The 20,716-nt window shown below is 43.7% G+C and overlaps 2 protein-coding genes across 2 annotated transcripts in view; both read right to left on the reverse strand.

Moving 5' to 3' along the window:
- Positions 1–20,716, reverse strand: part of LOC120910202 (gastrula zinc finger protein XlCGF26.1-like) — a 1,148,070-nt gene that overhangs the window by 1,025,160 nt on the left and 102,194 nt on the right. The window lies entirely within an intron of this gene.
- LOC120909975 lies at positions 55–7,887 on the reverse strand. Its single transcript, XM_040321778.1, has 3 exons — positions 7,635–7,887; positions 396–7,425; positions 55–186 (listed from the first exon to the last, which is right to left on the reverse strand). The coding sequence occupies exon 2, from the start codon at positions 6,697–6,699 to the stop codon at positions 826–828; it is 5,874 nt and encodes a 1,957-aa protein (XP_040177712.1). The 5' UTR covers positions 6,700–7,425; positions 7,635–7,887; the 3' UTR covers positions 55–186; positions 396–825.

The raw sequence follows: 20,716 nt of genomic DNA on the forward strand, positions 1-20,716 counted from the left end.
TGCACACCCGGTGTTACGGCCCCTTTGGCATCGAATAAATAACAAGAGGAGAGCTTCTGACGGGTGCAGTAGTTTTATTCTTTCGGAACAAAGGTGCGCAGCAGGGTTGAATATTATTTTCTTTATCTCCTTGAGCACCGTAAACATGAATATCGTAAGCACCATAGCACCATAGCACCGTGAAAACTGTAAATGACATATAAAACACTTATTTACAGTTGTCACCAAAAAGGGGGTTACAGGGTTAATTACAGTTGTCTGCACACACATCTAATTACATTGAACATTCAAAGAAACATGGTTACATGCATAGCGTATTTAAAACCAAACAGCATGAACAGGGTTTATCTCTAGAACATATACACCTTTATAACAATGCACACTTTTCTGCATACCTCGATCCACTTGCCAAGGGGGGTACAAACTTTAAGCTTTAGGGATTTTCTGCAGACATCTTCCATGAAATCCTATGCAGACAGCTAACATGTGGCATCTGAGATACAGGAAAAAGCTTTCTTTCTAAGACAGGAAGAAGGAGTGGTCTTGTAATCCTGCTGATCAAAACATTCCCCAGGGAACCAAAGGGAGGCAGAAAGGTTCCACTCAGCAGTAAGTGCTGAACAAGATCCACAATGATAAGCGGACAGTTACACTCCCACCAAATTATGTTATGATGAACATAACCTAAAAGTCATACATAATTTACAGAACATAACCTTGGCCGCTATAAAACATGGTACATCATACACAATTTAGCTTATAGGTACCTCTGTAACTGGCTACTGTCTTGTGTGGTGGTATGCTAGTGTATCACTAAAACTGAACTTATTTGCTTTCTATGAGGACTACTAGCTTTTGAATAGGACGTTCAATAATTGAAGGTTTTGATACATAGTCCTTCTTATCTTGCAATCTTCTGTCACCTACTAACACCTTGACTCGACGAACTAGATCATCCTTTTCTATTGTAGTTTCAATTACACGTCCTAGTTGCCACTGGCATCTGGGAGACATATCATCTTTGATTATGACAATGTCATTTACTTTGAGGTTACGTCGAGGTGTGTGCCATTTCTGTCTTGTGGAAACACTCATGAGGTATTCTCTTTTCCACCGACTCCAGAATTGTTCTGCTAAATATTGCACTCTACGCCACCGTTTAGCTGCATATACGTCTTCCTTTACGAATTTCCCAGGTGGAGGTAATGCAACCTTGGATTTCATCAGGATGAGGTGGTTTGGAGTTAGAGGTTCTGGCGCCTTGGGGTCATTGATTCCATCGACAGTTAAAGGACGGCTGTTAACAATGGCCATGGCTTCATAAAATAGCGTTCTAAGAGAAGCATCGTCTAGTCTACTTGAACATTGGACTGTTGTAGCATTTAGCACATTACGAATGGTTCTAATTTGACGTTCCCAGACTCCACCTGCATGACTTGCAGAAGGAGCATTGAAGATAAACTCACACTGTTTATCAGCTAGGAAAGTTTCTAGTGCCTTTGTGTCACATTGCTTCAGGGCTTCTTTAAGTTCGTTCTTTGCTCCTGTGAAGTTTGTGCCTTGGTCACAGTGAAGTTGGCAAACGGCTCCTCTTAAACTGATGAAACACCTTAAGGCATTGATGAAGGAATCTGTAGATAAATCTTCAAGCATTTCGATGTGGACTGCACGTGAGGAGAAGCATGTGAAGATTAGACCATACCTCTTGTATTCCTTTCGACCTTGTTTGGTGATAAAGGGACCAAAACAGTCCATACCACAGTATGTAAAGGGAGCTGAAACTTCTACGCGTTCTTCGGGGAGCTCTGACATACGCTGCTCCTCTGTGGGACGCCGGAGCTTTCGACACTGTACACATTTATGTATTAACTTGGCAACTGACTTGCTTCCACCAAGCACCCAAAATCCATTTGCTCTGAGTTCTGTTAGAGTTTGGCTGCGGCCCTGGTGATGAATGGCTGCATGATAGTGGGACAGGATTAACTGGGTAATGTGCCCTTCTTTTGGGAGGATGACTGGGTGCTTTGTTTCTTGACTAAGAGTTGATCTTGACAGCCTTCCACCAACACGAAGAAGTCCTTGAACCAGAATGGGGTCAAGGCAGCTAAGAGGGCTTGAACTTGGGAGACTATCTCCTCTTTGAAGGAGTTTTAGCTCTTGGGGGAAAACTTGCTGTTGAACTAGACCTATCACTACCTCCCTGGCCTCCTTACGTTCCTCCACAGACACAAGATTGCTGCAGTGATACGTCTTCGTTTTTATTCTCCTGATTCTTGCAATCACCTTAATGAGCATTGACCAACTGGAGAACCTGCTCAGACGATTTAGAGTATCAGTTTGTTCATTGGCTTGTGATGCAAGGGTTGTAACAGGTTTGACTTCAGGGTCGCCTACAATTAGTTCTGCTGAAGAGCTTGAAGATGCGTGCACTTCAGATCTCCAAAGGAAACTAGGCCCAGATAACCAACTTGAGGTGGAGATATCCGCTACATGTAGACCCCTGGATGCATGGTCGGCTGGGTTTTGTGTCGTATCCACATAATGCCACTGGGTTGGATCTGTAATCTCCCTTATGAGTTGAACACGATTGGCTACAAACACGTGAAACCTTCTCGCTTCATTATTGATATAGGCTAAGACTACTTGGGAGTCTGTCCAGAAGAACTCTTTGTCAACTTCTATTTCAAGTTCTGCCTTCAACATGACACTCAACCTTGCTGCAGTGACGGCAGCTGAGAGTTCAAGCCTTGGGATGCTCACAATCTTCGTTGGTGCAACTCTTGCCTTGGCCATTACGAAGCTGCAATGGACTTGATCTCTGTCATTTTTGTACCTAAGGTACGAACAGGCACCATATCCTATGTTGCTGGCATCGGAAAAGTGGTGTAGTTCCACTTTCATTCTGTTACCAAAGTCTGGGGGATGGTAACATCTGGGTATCTTGATTTCCCTTAAAGCTTGCAGACTACTCTTCCAAGCCTCCCACCGTGGACATAAGCTCTCAGGAAGTGCTTCATCCCAACTGATGCCTCTGCGGCAAAGCTCTTGGAGAATGCACTTGCCACTCAGTATGAAGGGGGCTATAAAGCCTAGAGGATCATAAAGGGAGGCTACGACTGACAGGATACCACGACGAGTTGAGGGTTGATCCTTTATGTCAGCACTGAAACTGAAGGTGTCGTTTTCAATTGACCACTGAATGCCAAGTACTTGTCCTTCTGTTGTTGAGTCTGGGCTAAGTTTGACAGGTACACTAGTTGTTGCTCTTTCTGACGGAGCAATACAGGACAGGACGTCCCTTTTATTAGAGTTGAACTTATGCAGTCGTAGGCCGGCATTTTTACATAATCCTTGAGTTTCGAGGATTAGATTCGAAGCTTCGCTGACTGTTGGAACGCTAGTTAGGCCGTCGTCGACATAAAAGTTCTTCTCGATGAAGGCTGATGCTGAGGGATGTTCTGACTTGTGTTGTCGTGCAAGATACTTAAGGCCGAAATTGGCACATCCTGGAGAGGAGCTGGCACCGAAAAGGTGAACTGCCATTCTGTATTCTTTCGGTTCTGTTTCCAACTGACCGTTCTCCCACCAAAGGAACCTTAAGTAATTGCGCATTCCTGAGGGGATATAGAACTGATGGAACATCTTTTCAATGTCGCATATCACAGCAACTGCTTCCTTCCTGAAGCGACAGAGGACTCCCACTAGAGAGTTTATCAGGTCGGGACCTGTCAGCAAGGTATCGTTTAGGGAGATGCCTTTGAACTTTGCTGAACAATCAAAGACAACTCTTAACTTGTCTGGCTTCTTGGGGTGATAAACCCCGTGATGTGGGATGTACCACACTGTCTCTTCCTCTGATAATGAAGGGGCTGGTTCTGCATCACCTTTTCTGATTGTTTCTTCCATGAATGCAGTGTAGTGTTCATGGTACTGTCTATTTCCCTTTAATCTTTTCTTTAGATGATGAAGTCGAATAAGGGCCAGCCTCTTATTGTTTGGTAGTGCCAGTTGACTGTTGTCTTTGAAGGGTAACGGCATCTCGTAGTGTCCATCTTTCCTTTTCATTATAGTTTCCGAGAGAAACTGCACGAAGCGAACATCATCTTGAGACACGTACTTATCTTCATAATTTCTTTCAATGAAGTCCATTTCTAAAGCCTTTAACACATCAGCGACCGGCGGCATTGGCATTTCTTTCACTGCGACTCTGTGTACGAAGCTCTGGCTACCCGGTCTATCAAGATGTGGATTTGCTGATCCTACAATGCTCCAGCCGAGCATAGTTTTTTGAGCGAAGGGTTCATTTTCGGAGCCGATAACAACCTCCAAGGGAGCCAGTGCTGATGGGCAGTCATAACCGATCAGTAGTCCTACTTCGCAATCTTGAAGTGGCTGTAACTTGTTTGCCAAGTGTTTGAGGTGTGACCACTGGAGTGCAGTCTCCTTAGTGGGGATGTGAGACTTATCTACTGGAATGAAATCTCTTGTATAGGCTTGACGGAGTTGGACTTGAACTTCGGAGTTGAAGCCACGCACTTGCAGACCGTGAGCAATTTGGCTTGAAATAACTGTGTCAACCGCTGTCATTGTGCTGAGCCTTAGCTGTAATGGCTTGGTGCTCACACTTAACTTCGATACCAGGTCTGCCAGAATAAAGGTTGAATCACTCTGTGTGTCAAGTAAGGCATAAGTGAGGATTTCCCTCTGAGGCTCCGTAGTAGCTGACAACAGAACTGGAACAATGCAGGATGTGGCAGACGTATGTCTTGTCAAAGTATGGGACATAACTTTGGGAACGTTGTCGTTTGCCTTATTTCTCATGCCTACTGAATCATCGTTTGATGCCTTGACAGGCTCAGTGTCTCTCTGTATGTGCAAACAGGTTGGATGACGTCGACTGCATATGCTACAGGTGTGTCTTCCTTTGCAGTCTTTTGTAGTGTGGCCCTTTCTTAAGCAACCAAAACAGAGATGGTTTTCGTGAATAAAGGCCCTCTTTTCATCGATGGTTTTTGCCGCAAAAGTCAGACATTTAGCGACACCGTGTGTTTCGTCTTTGCAGACTAGGCAAGGTGGTTTCGGTCTTGAAGCTGAGATATTTGGAACGTTGAAGGTAGAGGGCTTCATTTGAGTGCTTGTGTTGAGCGCCTTGGCTCTCTTGGGAATTCTCTCATCTGTAGTCTTGGTACTGAGGAGAAAAGGAGAGGCAATGGGGTTGCATGCAATCTTAGCTTCCCTTTGCAGGAACTCTGTGAAACGAGCAAAGGTTGGGTATTCTTGGGACTTGTCCAGCTCGTCCACGGCGATGCGACCCCATCTGCGCACGATCCATTCAGGCAGTTTCTTGAGAAGCTTGTGGTTTTCTTCACAATCATTTAGAATAGCTAGGCCTTTAACATGAGGAATGGCCTCCACACAACCTTGAAGGAAATCCGCAAACTCTCTTAATGCTACAGGGTCATTTGCTGATATCTTTGGCCATTTAGCCAACCTTTCTCTGAAGGCTCTTTGCACTATGAATGGACCTCCATACCTGTCCTGTAGGATTCCCCAAGCACCTAGATAGGCATCTTCTGAATTTCGGTAGAAGAACCCTTCCACTGCCTTACGAGCTTCACCACCGAGATACCTCTTCAAGTACAGCATTTTTTCGCACACAGGGAGTGGTTTCTGATCAATCAGCACCATAAAGGATATCTTCCAATCTATGAACTTCAAAGGATCACCTGTGAATACAGTTGGTTCAGGTATAGGGAGACGGTTGGAGATAAGCAGACTTGCAAGTCCTGGGGTTAGACTAACTTCTTCATTTGGTCTTGACACCCCAAGTGGTGTATTTAAAGGTTGAAATGGCACAGCCTTTGGATTCAATGAGTTTCGTGGTTCATTATTTTGGCAGAGGTATTGCACATTGTGGTCTGTCTCCTGTTCGTAAATTTCAAGACTATCATAAGCGTTGTAGGCTTTCACTCTTGCTGCAGCTACCTTGACTTCATTTTCTGCTTGTAGCTGTTGTAGTCTTGTCTTTTCCTCATCCAACTTCAGTTTAATTTCTGCCTCTAGTTTGTTCAGCTTAGCTTGCTCCTCGCGCATCTGTTGCGTCGCCTTTGCCTGTTCTATTTTGGCTGCAAGATCTGCTTCTGCGTCAGCACGTTTGCTAGATCTGGAAGTGGCTCTTGAGCTTGCGTTGGAGTCTGGTAATGACTCTGAGAGGACAGTTTCTGTTTCTGAGTTTCCAAAGACTGACTCATGCTCTTCTTTATTAAGCACCATCCTCACCCTTTCCTTCTCAAGTTGATCGTTAAAGATTTCATCTACATTCTCTAGCCGCTTGCTGATGAGGTTGCAGATTTCAGCCGTTAACGCGGTGCATGCATCCATTTTCTTAACAACGTACGGGGTAATGGAATTATTTCGGCACATGGACTCATACTGTTGGTGCACTAACGCTTCTTTGGCTTTAATCTCTTTCAATCTTGTATTAAGGTCTTCAGTTGAGCAGAAACCTTTTAACTTTGTCCTACATTCCTTTGCTAGCTCCTTCCAAGAGTTGCACACCTTGTTGAATGCCTTTTCATTTTTCTTAACTGTTTCTTCGTGCATTTCTTTGCCCTTTTCTGTTAGGCTTCGCTCTCTAGAGCTGGATCGTACCTGTTGTGACTCTGTGGGTTTGTCTGTTTCTTCAGCAGGTGACAACATTTTGTTCTAGTGTGCCTTTGCCTTTCAAGTGTGAGTGTGCCTGAAACCTAACTTGAATGAGTGTTGGCTCAAACTTGCTACTAAGGGCTACGACAGATAACAGGTGTTCACACTTGTAACTAAAGATTAGCAAACAATGCATACAGTACTACAAAATGTTTTAAACGAATATACTGCTGACACTTTCTAACCAGACAATTAACCCTTTACGTAAATAACTGCAGTTTAGTGGATTAGGAACTTGGAAGATAGCGTTGCTTTAAATCTGACACTAGGCCTCTAAACACGAATATAATAACTTGATCACTGGTTTAGCAAAATATTAACTATTTGGCTCGCATAGTAGTTAAGGGTGGCTTCCGGATCACATATAAAGAGCCCGCTATATTTAAAAGTCCACGTGACACGTTTACTTTTTTAGCCAAGTCTCTGTTGCCAAGATGGCGTCCGCACGTGTCTTGCGAGGCGTTGGGAAGCCTTTACTCACAGTTCGATGAAGACAGCGACGCAGCTGGTGATGTCGAGTCTCCACCGCAGCGACGAGTTTTCACTGTTACGGCCCCTTTGGCATCGAATAAATAACAAGAGGAGAGCTTCTGACGGGTGCAGTAGTTTTATTCTTTCGGAACAAAGGTGCGCAGCAGGGTTGAATATTATTTTCTTTATCTCCTTGAGCACCGTAAACATGAATATCGTAAGCACCATAGCACCATAGCACCGTGAAAACTGTAAATGACATATAAAACACTTATTTACAGTTGTCACCAAAAAGGGGGTTACAGGGTTAATTACAGTTGTCTGCACACACATCTAATTACATTGAACATTCAAAGAAACATGGTTACATGCATAGCGTATTTAAAACCAAACAGCATGAACAGGGTTTATCTCTAGAACATATACACCTTTATAACAATGCACACTTTTCTGCATACCTCGATCCACTTGCCAAGGGGGGTACAAACTTTAAGCTTTAGGGATTTTCTGCAGACATCTTCCATGAAATCCTATGCAGACAGCTAACATGTGGCATCTGAGATACAGGAAAAAGCTTTCTTTCTAAGACAGGAAGAAGGAGTGGTCTTGTAATCCTGCTGATCAAAACATTCCCCAGGGAACCAAAGGGAGGCAGAAAGGTTCCACTCAGCAGTAAGTGCTGAACAAGATCCACAATGATAAGCGGACAGTTACACCCGGTGCTCATGTTTATGCACACTTGTGCAATAAGGGTGCCCTGTTTTTTTTTTATTATTATTTTACTTTACGTTATTTTACTTTGCTATCACAAATTATTTCTAACAAGCCCCCATTTGCAGGGGCAAGTGACAGGTTCTCTTTATGGAGACATCAGAGGTATATAAGACTCCTGTGGAGACATCGGGTCCATACAATTTCTATGGAGACATCAGGGGTTCATTCGACTCCAGTGGAGGCATCAGGGGGTCCATCAGACTCCTGTGAAGACATCAGGGGGTCCATCAGACTCATGTGAAGACATCAGGGGGTCCATCAGAGTCCTGTGGAGTTATCAGGGGGTCCATCAGACTCATGTGGAGACATCAGGGGCTCCATCAGACTCCTGTGGAGACATCAGGAGGCCCATCAGACTCATGTGGAGACATCAGGGGGTCCATCAGACTCCCGTGGAGGCATCAGAGGGTCCATTAGACTCCTGTGGAGACATCAGGGGGTCCATCAGACTCATTTGGAGACATCAGGGGTCCATCAGACTCATGTGGAGACATCAGGGGCTCCATCAGACTCCTGTGGAGACATCAGGGGGTCCATCAGACTCATGTGGAGACATCAGGGGGTCCATCAGACTCATGTGGAGACATCAGGGGGTCCATCAGACTCCTGTGGAGGCATCAGGGGGTCTATAAGACTCATGTGGAGACATCAGGGGCTCCATCAGACTCCCGTAGAGGCATCAGGGGGTTCATCAGACTCATGTGGATACATCAGGGGTCCATCAGATGCCAATGTAGACATCATATGGCCATCAGACCCCTATGTAGACATCAGTGGATCATAAGACTCCTGTGGGGTAGACATGGGCGGCATCAATAAATTTGTTTAGTTTCGTTCCGTTTAGTATTTTGCCGCTAATTCGTAATTCGTGTCCGAAAATCAATTTGGATTCGTACGAAATACGAATTTTCGTTGGATTCGTAAAAGTACGAACATTCGTTATGATGAATTTAAAAAGCAAACTCAGGAAGTCAGCAGTGCTGCTGCTGTGCTGACTTCCTGGCTTTGCTAATTCATCATAACGAATGTTCGTAATTGTTACGAAAAGTTAACGAACATTCGACCCGTTCTGTAAGAAATTTGGATCCGAAAATTCGTCAACGAAATTTTGTAAAATTCTGAAGCATAGCAATTCGGGTTTCGGATGCTTCTGAATGTACGTATTTTCGGAAATTCGGACGCAACGAACTGCACATGTCTACTGTGGGGACATTAGGGGTCCATCAGACTTTTGCTCAGCTCGAACTGTTCACCCAACACTAGGATGTATCTGGTCTATAAAGAAGAGGCTCTGGATGGACAGTTGTATAAATGGTTCTATATTTAGGATGTATTGGGTCTATAAACCAGAGGCTCTGGATGGACAGTTGGATAAATGGCTCTATATTTAGGATGTATCCGGTCTATAAATCAGAGGGTCTGGATGGACAGTTGGATAAATGGTTCTATATTTAGGATATATCTGGTCTATAAATTAGAGGCTCTGGAATAAAATTTGGAAAAATGCATAGCTCCCAATGACTTCTGACATCTAAAGCCCCGTACACACAATTGGACCTTTGTCCGACCAAACTCACATCGGAATTCCATCGGAGTAAAAAAGAACATGTTCTCTATGTAAACTCTGATGGAATTCCTCGGAAAAAGGTCTGATGGGGTACATGGGCGTCCGCTCCATAGGGCAAGAGGGGGTAAATGACCCCCCTGGAACATCAAGAAGGTGTTGAAGAGTCTCGCGGCCGCGGGCTGTCTGAGCAGTTCCGGGCCGGATGTCACACAGGCACAGCGAGCAGAGTGAAGCCGCCTCCCCCTCCAATGTTTATGTGTACACAGGGGGAGGGAACCTGCTGCCTGTGCCGCGCTTATGGCTGATCTGAAGTACTAAATGGGATGGGGGTCCGTCTGTGCTGAAGCAGGGGGTTTGTGCTGAATGGGGGTCCATCTGTGCTGAAGGGGGTCTGTGCTTAAAGGGGGTCCATCTGTGCTGAAGGGGGGGTCTGTGCTGAATAGAGGGGTCTGTGCGGAATGGGGGGGTTTGTGCTGAAGGGGGGTCCATCTGTGCTGAATGGAGGGGTCTGTGCATAATGGGGGGTCTGTACATTCTCTAGGCTATATTTATATGGGCATTGAGTGAAGCTGAATTATCTCAAGAGCTATTTCCCACTGCCAGCTGGCCGCGTTATCGGTAAAGCGCCGCTAAAAAGCGGCATTTTACCATTGTTTTAGCTGCGCTATTCGGCCGTTAGCGGCCACTTTTAACCCCCGCTAGCGTTTGAAGAAAGTTTTAAATGCGACTGTATCACCACTGCCAAAGTGCCCCCCCCTTAAAAAATTTCAGCGGATGTCCATGATGGGGCATACACACGGTTGGGATTCCCAATGGAAAATTTCTGTCTGACTTTTTTCCATCGGAAATTCCGATCATGTGTACGGGGCTTAAGAGATGCACACAATATTTAGTGTATAACGTTCCATAAAACTGTCAGTGGACGTACTACAATGGATGGTCTAAATCAGTGAACATTAGTTCTAGTTATAAGACAATATTTCTCAACCTTTTCTGCATTCGCAGCGCCCTTTACAATTCTCAAAGCATTTCATTGTAAAAAACAAAACGAATGCCGCGTACACACGACCGTTTTTGGGGAAGTAAAAAATGAAATTTTTAATGGTCTAGAAACACTGACATTTTTTTCAACCCGATCGTTAAACCGGCCTTCCTACACAGGCAGTAGAGTAGTCCAGGAACAAGCCAAGGGTCAAACACGGGTGGTTGCACGTTGGGATCAGGCAGTAGAGTAGCCCAGGAACAAGCCAAGGGTCAATCACGGGTGGTTGCAGGTTGGGATCAGGCAGTAGAGTAGCCCAGGAACAAGCCAAGGGTCAATCACGGGTGGTTGCAGGTTGGGATCAGGCAGTAGAGTAGTCCAGGAACAAGCCAAGGGTCAATCACGAGTGGTTGTAGGTACAGATGGCAGCAGGAAAGACAACAGCAAGGCACTGGCAGGGAAGGCGCAATAACCTGGCAAAGAGGAAGTGCTGAGACAATGCTTTTATAGGAATTTCATGGGGAGGAGCAAGGAGTTCAAGGTTTAACAGCAATCAAGACACCAAGCAGAGTAGTCTAATGGATCAGATAGGTTTATCCAGCAGATCAGGCAGGGAACTGTCCAGCATCCCAGATAGCTCAGTGGGAAGAGTCAATGCCAGACACAGAAGAGGTCCCAGGTTCATGTCCAGGTCCTGACAATGACATTATATTGAGGAACGGAGATGGACCTTTCATATGGCCTTCTCCATGTCTGTCTGTCCACCTGCAAGGTGATTAATGTGGCCAGGCTCTGGGTGGAGACCAAACCTGATTTAAGCCAGCCAAGCCTGTAAATCTCAGTATCTCCCCCTCATTTGTTGGGAACACAACATGATTGTCACGTAACTGGCCCTGAGGTCGAAATGACAAGAGGGCTCTTCTTGTGGCTAAGTTCCTAAGCCTGTTGCGGTCCTGGGCTCCGAGACTTTGGGATTCTAAAATGTTGTTGATATCCATGGACAGTCCCGCGTAATGCGGGACGGTTGGGAGGTATAACGTCACCACCTTGTGATATATACAGTAAATGCTGCAATCTATGTTTCATCACTTTGCCGGATGCTTCGTGGTCTATTCTTCTATAAGGGTTACATCTGTGATTACACGCAAAGATTATACCTTACATAAAATTCACACAATACATTTTTTTAAAGAAAAACAATAATTTGATAGAGTTTTATTATTTGAAAATGTGAAATTTTAGAATGAAAAAAAAAAATTAACATTGATATGCAACATATTATTTGACTCAATCACGAAGCTTTAATACAAGTAGAAGGATCGGTATTCTAGCCATGTGGCTATTCTCATGGATTTATTTTTTCATGGATTTATTTTTTACATTATTACTAAAGTAACAACTAAATACCTGACAAGCATGCTCACTGCTGATAGAAAAGAGTCCCTACTGGGCATGCACAGTACCCACATTAGTCCGCCACCATCTTCTTTTCTTTGTAGTCCTCTATATTCACCACCATCATTGTGATGGAAAAATCAAGTCACATGTCCGTACATTTTCTGCTCAAGTTTCTTATGGAACATAAATAGGGACGGTCACCTGAGTGAGTTCTGTAGTGTTCCTGGCAAAAAAAAAATTCCACACTCTGAACATAAATATTGACACTCACGAGTGTGATTTTTTTTCGTGTTTACGAAGGTTCCCTTGTTCAGCAAAACATTTTCCGCACTTCAAGCAAGAAAAGGGACGCTCACCGGTATGAATTCTCTGGTGTTTATGAAGGTTTCCATGGTCAGAAAAACTTTTTCCGCACTCCAAACAAGAATAGGGGCGTTCACCCGTATGAATTCTCTGGTGTGTAAGCAGGCATCTTTTAACAGCAAAACATTTCCCGCAATCGGAACACTTGTAGGGTCGCTCGCCGGTGTGACGTCTTTGGTGTTTGTGAAGGCTTCCTTTCTCAGAAAAAGTTTTTCCGCACTCTGAACAGCAATAGGGACGCTCGCCTGTGTGAATTCTCTGGTGTATGAGAAGGTTTTGTTTCTCAGAAAAACTTCTTCCGCACTCCGAACAGGAAAAGGGACGCTCGCCCGTGTGGATTCTCCGGTGTACATCAAGTCTTTGTTTCTTAGCAAACAATTTTCCACAGTCTAAACATAAATGTGGAGGCCTAGGCTTGTGAGCTTGCTGGTGTGCTTTAAGTGCTCTTGGCTTAGTGAACAGTTTTCCACAGTCTAAACATAAATATGGAGGCCTAGCCTTGTGAGTTTTCTGGTGTGCATGAAGTTCTTTTTTCTTGGTGAACAGTTTTCCACAGTCTAAACATAAGTGTGGAGGCCTAGCCTTGTGAGTTTTCTGGTGTGCTTGAAGTGCTCCTTTCTTTGTGAACAGTTTTCCACAGTCTAAACAGAAGTGTGGAGGCCTAGCCTTGTGAGCTTTCTGGTGTGCATGAAGTGCTCCTTTCTTAGTGAACAGTTTCCCGCACACCAAACATGACAAGGAGCTCCCTCCTGTATGAGCTCCCTCATGACTTGAAGAAGATTTCTGGGGATTGGATGGATCTGTTGATTTGTCAGTACTGTGAGAACTTTGATGAACATCTGAAGTCATAACATTGGATTGATCAGAAGGTTCCTCAGGACCAGAAGGATCCATTGATCTTAGATAGCCATATGAAGTGATAGTATGGGATTTATCAGAAGATTCCTCGGGATTAGAAGGATCCCTTGGTTTTACAAACCAGTAAAGTGTTACTTTTGGAGGATGTTGTGCAATGTCACCATCTTCTGCAGTGCAACCTGGAGATCCAATAGGATGTTTCTCCAATGAATTGGCCTTTGGAACATACTGTCCATCTGTTGGAATGAAATGTAAAAAATACGTTATGTTTGTTTTTTTACTCCTTGTATTGAGGAGACAGTAGTTGTGTGTTGATGACATTGTTATGGTGAAGAATAGTGATGGACCTTCCTTTACCTAATTTCATGAAAAAAACGGCAACATACTGAAGAACGAAGATATACAGTTCATATGATGTACAGCAGTGGGGGGGGGGGGGGGGGAGACCTCTGAGATCACTCAAAGGGTTACATATTTGGTGTATGTACAGTGGAATCTCGGATTGCGAGTAACGCGGTTAACGAGTATTTTCGCAATGCGAGCACTGTATTTTAAAAAATCCTTACTCGGTTTGCGAGTGTTGTCTCGCAAAATGAGCAGGAGTCAGGCCAAAGCGGTGCGCAGTACCGCGTTTGGCCTGCAGTGGTGGGGGGGCGCCAGGAGCCAATTGGCGCCGTCAGTAATGCTCGGAGAGACACAGAAATACTCAGTTCCCGAGGTCACCCGAGCTGCCCTCGGGTCTTTTCCGGCTGTTTCCTCGGTTTTCCGGTGCCCCCGCCTCCTGCCACAAAGTAACAAGTAACGCCGCTAACGAGCGTTTTCGCAATGCAAGCACTATATGTAAAAAAATCCTAACTCGGTTTGCGAGTGTTGCCTCGCAAAACGAGCAGGAGTCAGGCCAAATCGGTGCGCAGTACCGCGTTTGGCCTGCGGTGGTGGGGGGGCGCCGGAGCCAAATGGCACCATCAGTAATGTTCGGAAAGACACAGAAATACTCAGCTCCCGGGGTTTGCTGAGGTCAGCCGAGCTGTCCTCTGGCCTTTCCGGCTGTTTCCAAGGTTCTCCGGTGGCCCCCGCCTCCTGCGGTATTGCATGCCATTGAAGTCAATGCCGACAGCAACAGTCCGATGGAGCCTAGACACGGTCGGAATGTCCGATGAATAGCTCACATGGAACATTTGTTGTCGGAAATTCCGACCGTGTGCATTAGAGTCTCATTGTCTGGCACAATACAAGGGATTCTTTTTCTTGGACTTTCCAGGTGTAAAGACTATAATGAACTATATTGGACTTTGAGTCTGAGACTTCATGGAGGGTTAAACTGCCTGTGGATTCTGTCAAGTCAGCACTTGTATGCCAACTGGTTCTCAAGAATGATGGCTTTGGATTATAACGACATTTGTGGCCTTAAACTTGTAAAAGTAAAATGTGAAAAGTTTCTGATCTTTACTCACCTGAGTTGATCTGCAGAGAAGATTCCTCCTCTTTAATGGTATCCATAACCTCGTCCTCCTTCGGGCTCTGCTGATCACCCATCACATACGTCTCTTCTTCTTCTTCTTCTGCTTTAACCTTAAATTCTATATCGATTGGATCTCCACTCTAAATCAAAAAAATGAGAGAGAATATCATCTGTAAGATAAGAGCTTTAACCACTTGCCCACCAGGTAAATTCTGGCACTTCTCTCCTTCATGTGAAAATCACAATTTTTTTGCTAGAAAATTAATCAGAACCCCCAAACATTATATATTTTTTTTAGCAGACATCCTAGGGAATAAAATGGCAGTCATTGCAATACTTTTTGTCACACCGTATTTGCGCAGCGGTCTTACAAGCGCACTTTTTTTGGATAAAAATCACTTTTTTGAATTAAAAAATAAGACAACAATACATTTTGCCCAATTTTTTTATATATTGTGAAAGATAATGTTACGCCGAGTAAAATGATACCCAACATGTCACGCTTAAAAATTGCGCCCGCTCGTGGCATGGCGTCAAACTTTTACCCTTAAAAATCTCGATAGGCGACGTTTAAAAAATTCTACAGGTTGCATTTTTTGAGTTGCAGAGTAGGTCTAGGGCTAGAATTATTGCTCTCACTCTAACGATCGCGGCGATACCTCACTTGTGTGGTTTGAATACCGTTTTCATATGCGGGCGCTACTCGCGTATGCGTTTGCTTCTGCGCGCGAGCTCGTCGGGACGGGGCGCTTTAAAAATTTTTTTTTTGGTTTTCTTATTTATTTTTATTTAGTTTTATAATTTTTTACACTGAAAAAAAAAAAAAAAAAAAATTGATCACTTTTATTCCTATTACAAGGAATGTAAACATCCCTTGTAATAGAAAAAAGCATGACAGGTCCTCTTAAATATGAGATCTGGGGTCAAAAAGACCTCAGATCTCATAATTAGACTTAAATGCAAAAAAAAAAAAAAAAAAAAAAAAAATGTCATTTTTTCAAATGACAAAAAAAAAAAATGTTTCTTTAAGAGGCTGGGCGGGACTGACGTTTTGACGTCACTTCCGCCCAGCAGAGCTATGAGGACGGGTGAAGGAGATTTCTCCTTCAGTCCCATCCCCGCTCAGCTGCCGGACACATCCGATCCCCTCCGCTGCTACCGACGGCTCCGGTAAGCGGCGGAGGGCGCGGGAGAGCGGCGGGAGGGGGGGGGCCCCTCTCCCGCCACCGATAACGGCGATCTCGCAGCGAATCCGCCACGGAGACCGCCGTTATCGTGTACACCACCGCCCCCTGAAAAGATGAATGTCTCGGTTGTGGCAGCAGCTGCTGCCGTTATCGAGATATTCAACTTTAAAAAGGAGGACGTCTTTTTGACATGGGGCGGTGGTCAAGAGGTTAATATTGTGAGATCACATAAAAAATCCACACATTGTCACTGTAAGTGTATGTTCTAGATTCTCCGTCCCACCAACCTTGTAACAGTGGGGGATGGTGTGACCTTCCTGTGTGGAATCCTGGGAATACAGAGGACGGGGACATCCCTCTGGTGAGTTTCTGTAGCTGGATGACTCCACCATGGTGTCCTGGTACAGATCTTTGTGTCCTTTTGGAAACTCCTCCATCCCCCCATCCTCATCATCCTCCTCTTTTATCTCTTCTTTAACCTCAACTTTAGACTCTCTCAGGTTTCCACTCTGAATATAGAATAAAAATGACATCAATGGTAACAATGCAGATAATGTACAGATCCTAATGATACTATCAGTGATTGTTCCTCATCTACCTGATGATGGTGGGGGATGGTGTGACCTTCCTGTGTGGAATCCCGGGAATACAGAGGACGGGGACATCTCTCTGGGGGGTTCCCATTACTGGATCCATCTGTAGGAAACACACACACTGACTGAATACATTGTTTCTATGTGTTTATCAGATGATGGGGGATCTAGGTGGAGCCTCCGTACTGCTCTCTCCTTTACAATAAAGTCTCCTCTTACCCGGTGATGTGAGGGGCGGCTGATTGTCCATCATGACGTCCCTGTAGAGATCCTTGTGTCCTTCTAAAGATGGATCATGGGAGTGGCAGGTTTTCTTCAGCTGGCCAGATTTCCTCTTCACTACTTCCTTTATCCTGTGCACAATTAAACAATCCAGAAAGGGATTACTTTGATACAATTTGTCAGCTTGAGCAAGAATTCCAAAATTCCTGAAATATAGAAATATGTAAGAGTGTATAGCAGTGTGCAGAGCATTCATCTAAAATTTCTGTAATATCTTTCCATTCACTTGACGGTGGTCCTTATCTATGTGGTCATGTAATTTGGATAAATGGTTCTATATTTAGGATGTATTTGGTCTATAAACCAGAGGCTCTGGATGGACAGTTGGATAAATGGTTCTATATTTAGGATGTATCTGGTCTATAAACCAGAGGCTCTGGATGGACAGTTGGATAAATGGCTCTATATTTAGGATGTATCTGGTCTATAAACCAGAGGCTCTGGATGGAAAGTTGGATAAATGGTTCTATATTTAGGATGCATCTGGTCTATAAACCAGAGGCTCTGGATGGAAAGTTGGTTAAATGGTTCTATATTTAGGATGTATCCGGTCTATAAACCAGAGGCTCTGGATGGACAGTTGGATAAATGGTTCTATATTTAGGATGTATCCGGTCTATAAACCAGAGGCTCTGGATGGACAGTTGGATAAATGGTTCTATATTTAGGATGCATCTGGTCTATAAACCAGAGGCTCTGGATGGAAAGTTGGTTAAATGGTTCTATATTTAGGATGTATCCGGTCTATAAACCAGAGGCTCTGGATGGACAGTTGGATAAATGGTTCTATATTTAGGATGTATCCGGTCTATAAACCAGAGGCTCTGGATGGACAGTTGGATAAATGGTTCTATATTTAGGATGTATCTGGACACATATTATAATATAACTCGAATATACAGGATGTGATATGTCTGTAGTAGTGGATGTTGGAGATAAAATACATCACAGTGACTATGGAGGAAGAGGACGGACATGACGGGGGGTTACTGGTTGTAAATATAAAATAATATCTTATTACCTCCTCTGTGTAATCCAGCAATGTCTCCTCTCCACCTCGTTCTTGTCTCTCAAGTAACTTCCTATTTTTCCCTTATATATCGGGCGTGTTTTTTTCCTACATCACTTCCTATTCCTACTGCGCATCACTTCCTGCCCTTCTCTACATCACTTCATGTCCTTCCCTACATCACTTCCTGTCCTTCCCTACACCACTTCCTGTCTTTCCCTACATAACTTCCTGTCCTTCCCTACATCACTTCCTGTCCATCCCTACATCACTTCCTGTCCTTCACTACATCACTTCCTGTCCTTCCCTACATCACTTCCTGTCTGAGCATTCCATGTGCAATAAGTGATATTGCCACCTAATGGTGATTTTAATAACTTCATCTTACTTTATGTGTTAACATTTTTCCCTTTGCAGGGAATTCTTCGGTTATATTTCATACGTTATGATGACACACGAACATTATACTTCAGATAAAACTGAATCAATCATAAAATATTTTTTCTCTGTATTTATGTCCCATGCAGACCCCTGATACGTTTTGGCTTGAGAGCATTTGTTTTCCTTTCATTCACACATTAAAATCTAAATTTTTTGTTAGAAATATATTTAACACCCCCACCCAGATTATATATTTTTATATATAGCAGAAGCCTGTAAAATAAGAAGATGGCAGTAGAAAATTATAATGTTGCACAACATTTTATTTATGTATTATTAGTTTACTTTATAGCTATCCCATAAGCTCTAACAAGTCCCTATGTGGTAAAATTGGGCAAGTGACAGGTTCTCTTCATGGAGACATCAGGGGTCCACTGGACTATTATTGTCTTTCCTGGACAAAAAAAATAGTACTGCACCACAAGAGTTTAGGGAGTTTGCATTTAGAAAATACTCTCTGTCCCACCGCTAATCTCCTATGGAAACATCAGGGGTCTATTGGACTCCTATTGTCTTTCCTGCCCTTTGGTCCAGCTGACCCAACCCAAGAGTGTGCTCAGTTACCTGTGTATCTGGCTTTCTTGCTGTGGTTTTGATAGCTTTGATAGAGAAGTGGTCAGACCTAAGTATCATGATCAGGCATCGGGCTTAACCACTTCCCTACCGGGCCAATTCTGGCACTTCTCTCCTTCATGTAAAAATCATATTTTTTTTGCTAGAAAATTACCCCAACATTATATATCTAGGCTTCCTGGCGACGTGGTAACACAAAACGTACGTCGAGGCGCCTGGTCACGCAAAATCAAGCACTTCCGGTCCCGCTGGCTCTCTGGATCCGAGAGGTGGAACGCACGCTACTCTGCAAGCTTCCTCAGCGTGGAACCGTCTCTTCACTAAACATACAACGCTGATTAGCCTCAGTGCCGGGGAAAGGCACCAACAAAAGTAAGGGGCCACTTGGCGCTGTCTGATTTTATATATTTTATTAAAAACGTTATTACCCTATGGCGGTTTTCTCTTTCTTCTGGTTTACTTCATGTCTATGGAGTCTGGTGGAACCAAGTGATGAAGAGTCACGCATGGAATCCAAGGCTTTTGCCATATGCTGTTATTGACCTCTTTTTAATTAAATAGGTCAACATCTTGTACTAAGGTGCCATTCTTGAGCACATTTGTGATTGTTTCGATCTGGTGGAGGTGGAAACCTTTATTAGTGGATTGGAATCATTCTTCGAGCACAAGTTTTATTATCAACAGCACTTTATTAATGGACTTTTTTTGCACAAAATTAATTTGATTCAACACTTAACCTCATGAGTTGGGGGTTATTCACTGTTTTGCTAATCTTGGTTATTATCACTATTATTCTTTATTTATGATTATTTAGTTATTCACTATCTGTAGCGCCCCCTATCTTTCACTTTATCTATGTATAGATATATATATTTTAGCAGACACCCTAAGGAATAAAGCGGCGGTCTCGCATGGTATTTGCGCAATAATTTTTCAAACGCTTTTTTTTGGGAAAAAAAAACGGTTTCATAAATTAAAAAACAGTAAAACCAGTAAGCCCAATTTTTTTATATAATGTGAAAGATGATGTTAGTCCGAGTAACAGGGTGGAAATGGGACGCAGTGCTCTGCGCCCTGAGCCCATCCTATTTTGAAGCCTATTAGAGCCCCTGGCTCAGGTGCTTTAAATTACACTGAAAGGTGCCGAGCACATGGATAGAGAGGGCGGCAGAGGTGTTAGGGGTGGCGGGGCACGTGCGCCCACAATGCACCAGCTGCCACTGCAAATGGTATACAGTATCTCCTCCTCATTTGTTGGGAACATGACATTACATTGAGGAACGGAGATGGACCTTTCATATGGTGTACAGTATCCCCTCCTCATTTGTTGGGAACATGACATTATATTGAGGAATGGAAATGGACCTTTCATATGGTGTACAGTATCTCCTCCTCATTTGTTGGGAACATGACGTTATATTGAGGAATGGAGATGGACCCTTTATATGGAACATTTAGCTGTGGAGTAGATACATCGATGATGTTGTTATGGTCATCCTCTAATGCCCTGTACACACAATCGCTTCGTCTGATGAAAATGGACCGATGGACCGTTTTCATCGGACGAACCGATCGTGTGTGGGCCCCATCAGTTTTTTTTTCCCATCGGTGAAAAAAAATAGAACCCGTTTTAAAATTTTTGGTTTGTAAAAAAAATAGATAGAAAAAAACGATCGTCTGTGGGGAAATCCATCGGTCAAAAATCCACGCATGCTCAGAATCAAGTCGACGCATGCTCGGAAGCATTGAACTTCATTTTTCCCAGAACGTCGTTGTGTTTTACGTCACCGCATTGGACACGGTCAGATTTTTAACCGATGGTGTGTAGGCAAGACTGATGAAAGTCAGCTTCATCGGTTATCTGATGAAAAAATCCATCGGTCCGTTTTCATCAGATGAACCAATCGTGTGTACGTGGCATAAGTCTTCTCAAATTTTTTCCTTACTGAACGCATTTGTTGGGAACATGACATTATATTGAGGAATGGAGATGGACCTTTCATATGGTGTACAGTATCTCCACCTCATTTGTTGGGAACATGACGTTATAT

This window comes from Rana temporaria, chromosome 8, assembly GCF_905171775.1.
Source record: "Rana temporaria chromosome 8, aRanTem1.1, whole genome shotgun sequence".
NCBI lineage: Eukaryota > Metazoa > Chordata > Amphibia > Anura > Ranidae > Rana > Rana temporaria.

Bases quoted from the DNA above. Each gene is read 5' to 3' on its own strand.
- LOC120909975 (XM_040321778.1), bottom strand. From the start codon at position 6,699: ATGTTGTCACCTGCTGAAGAAACAGACAAACCCACAGAGTCACAACAG.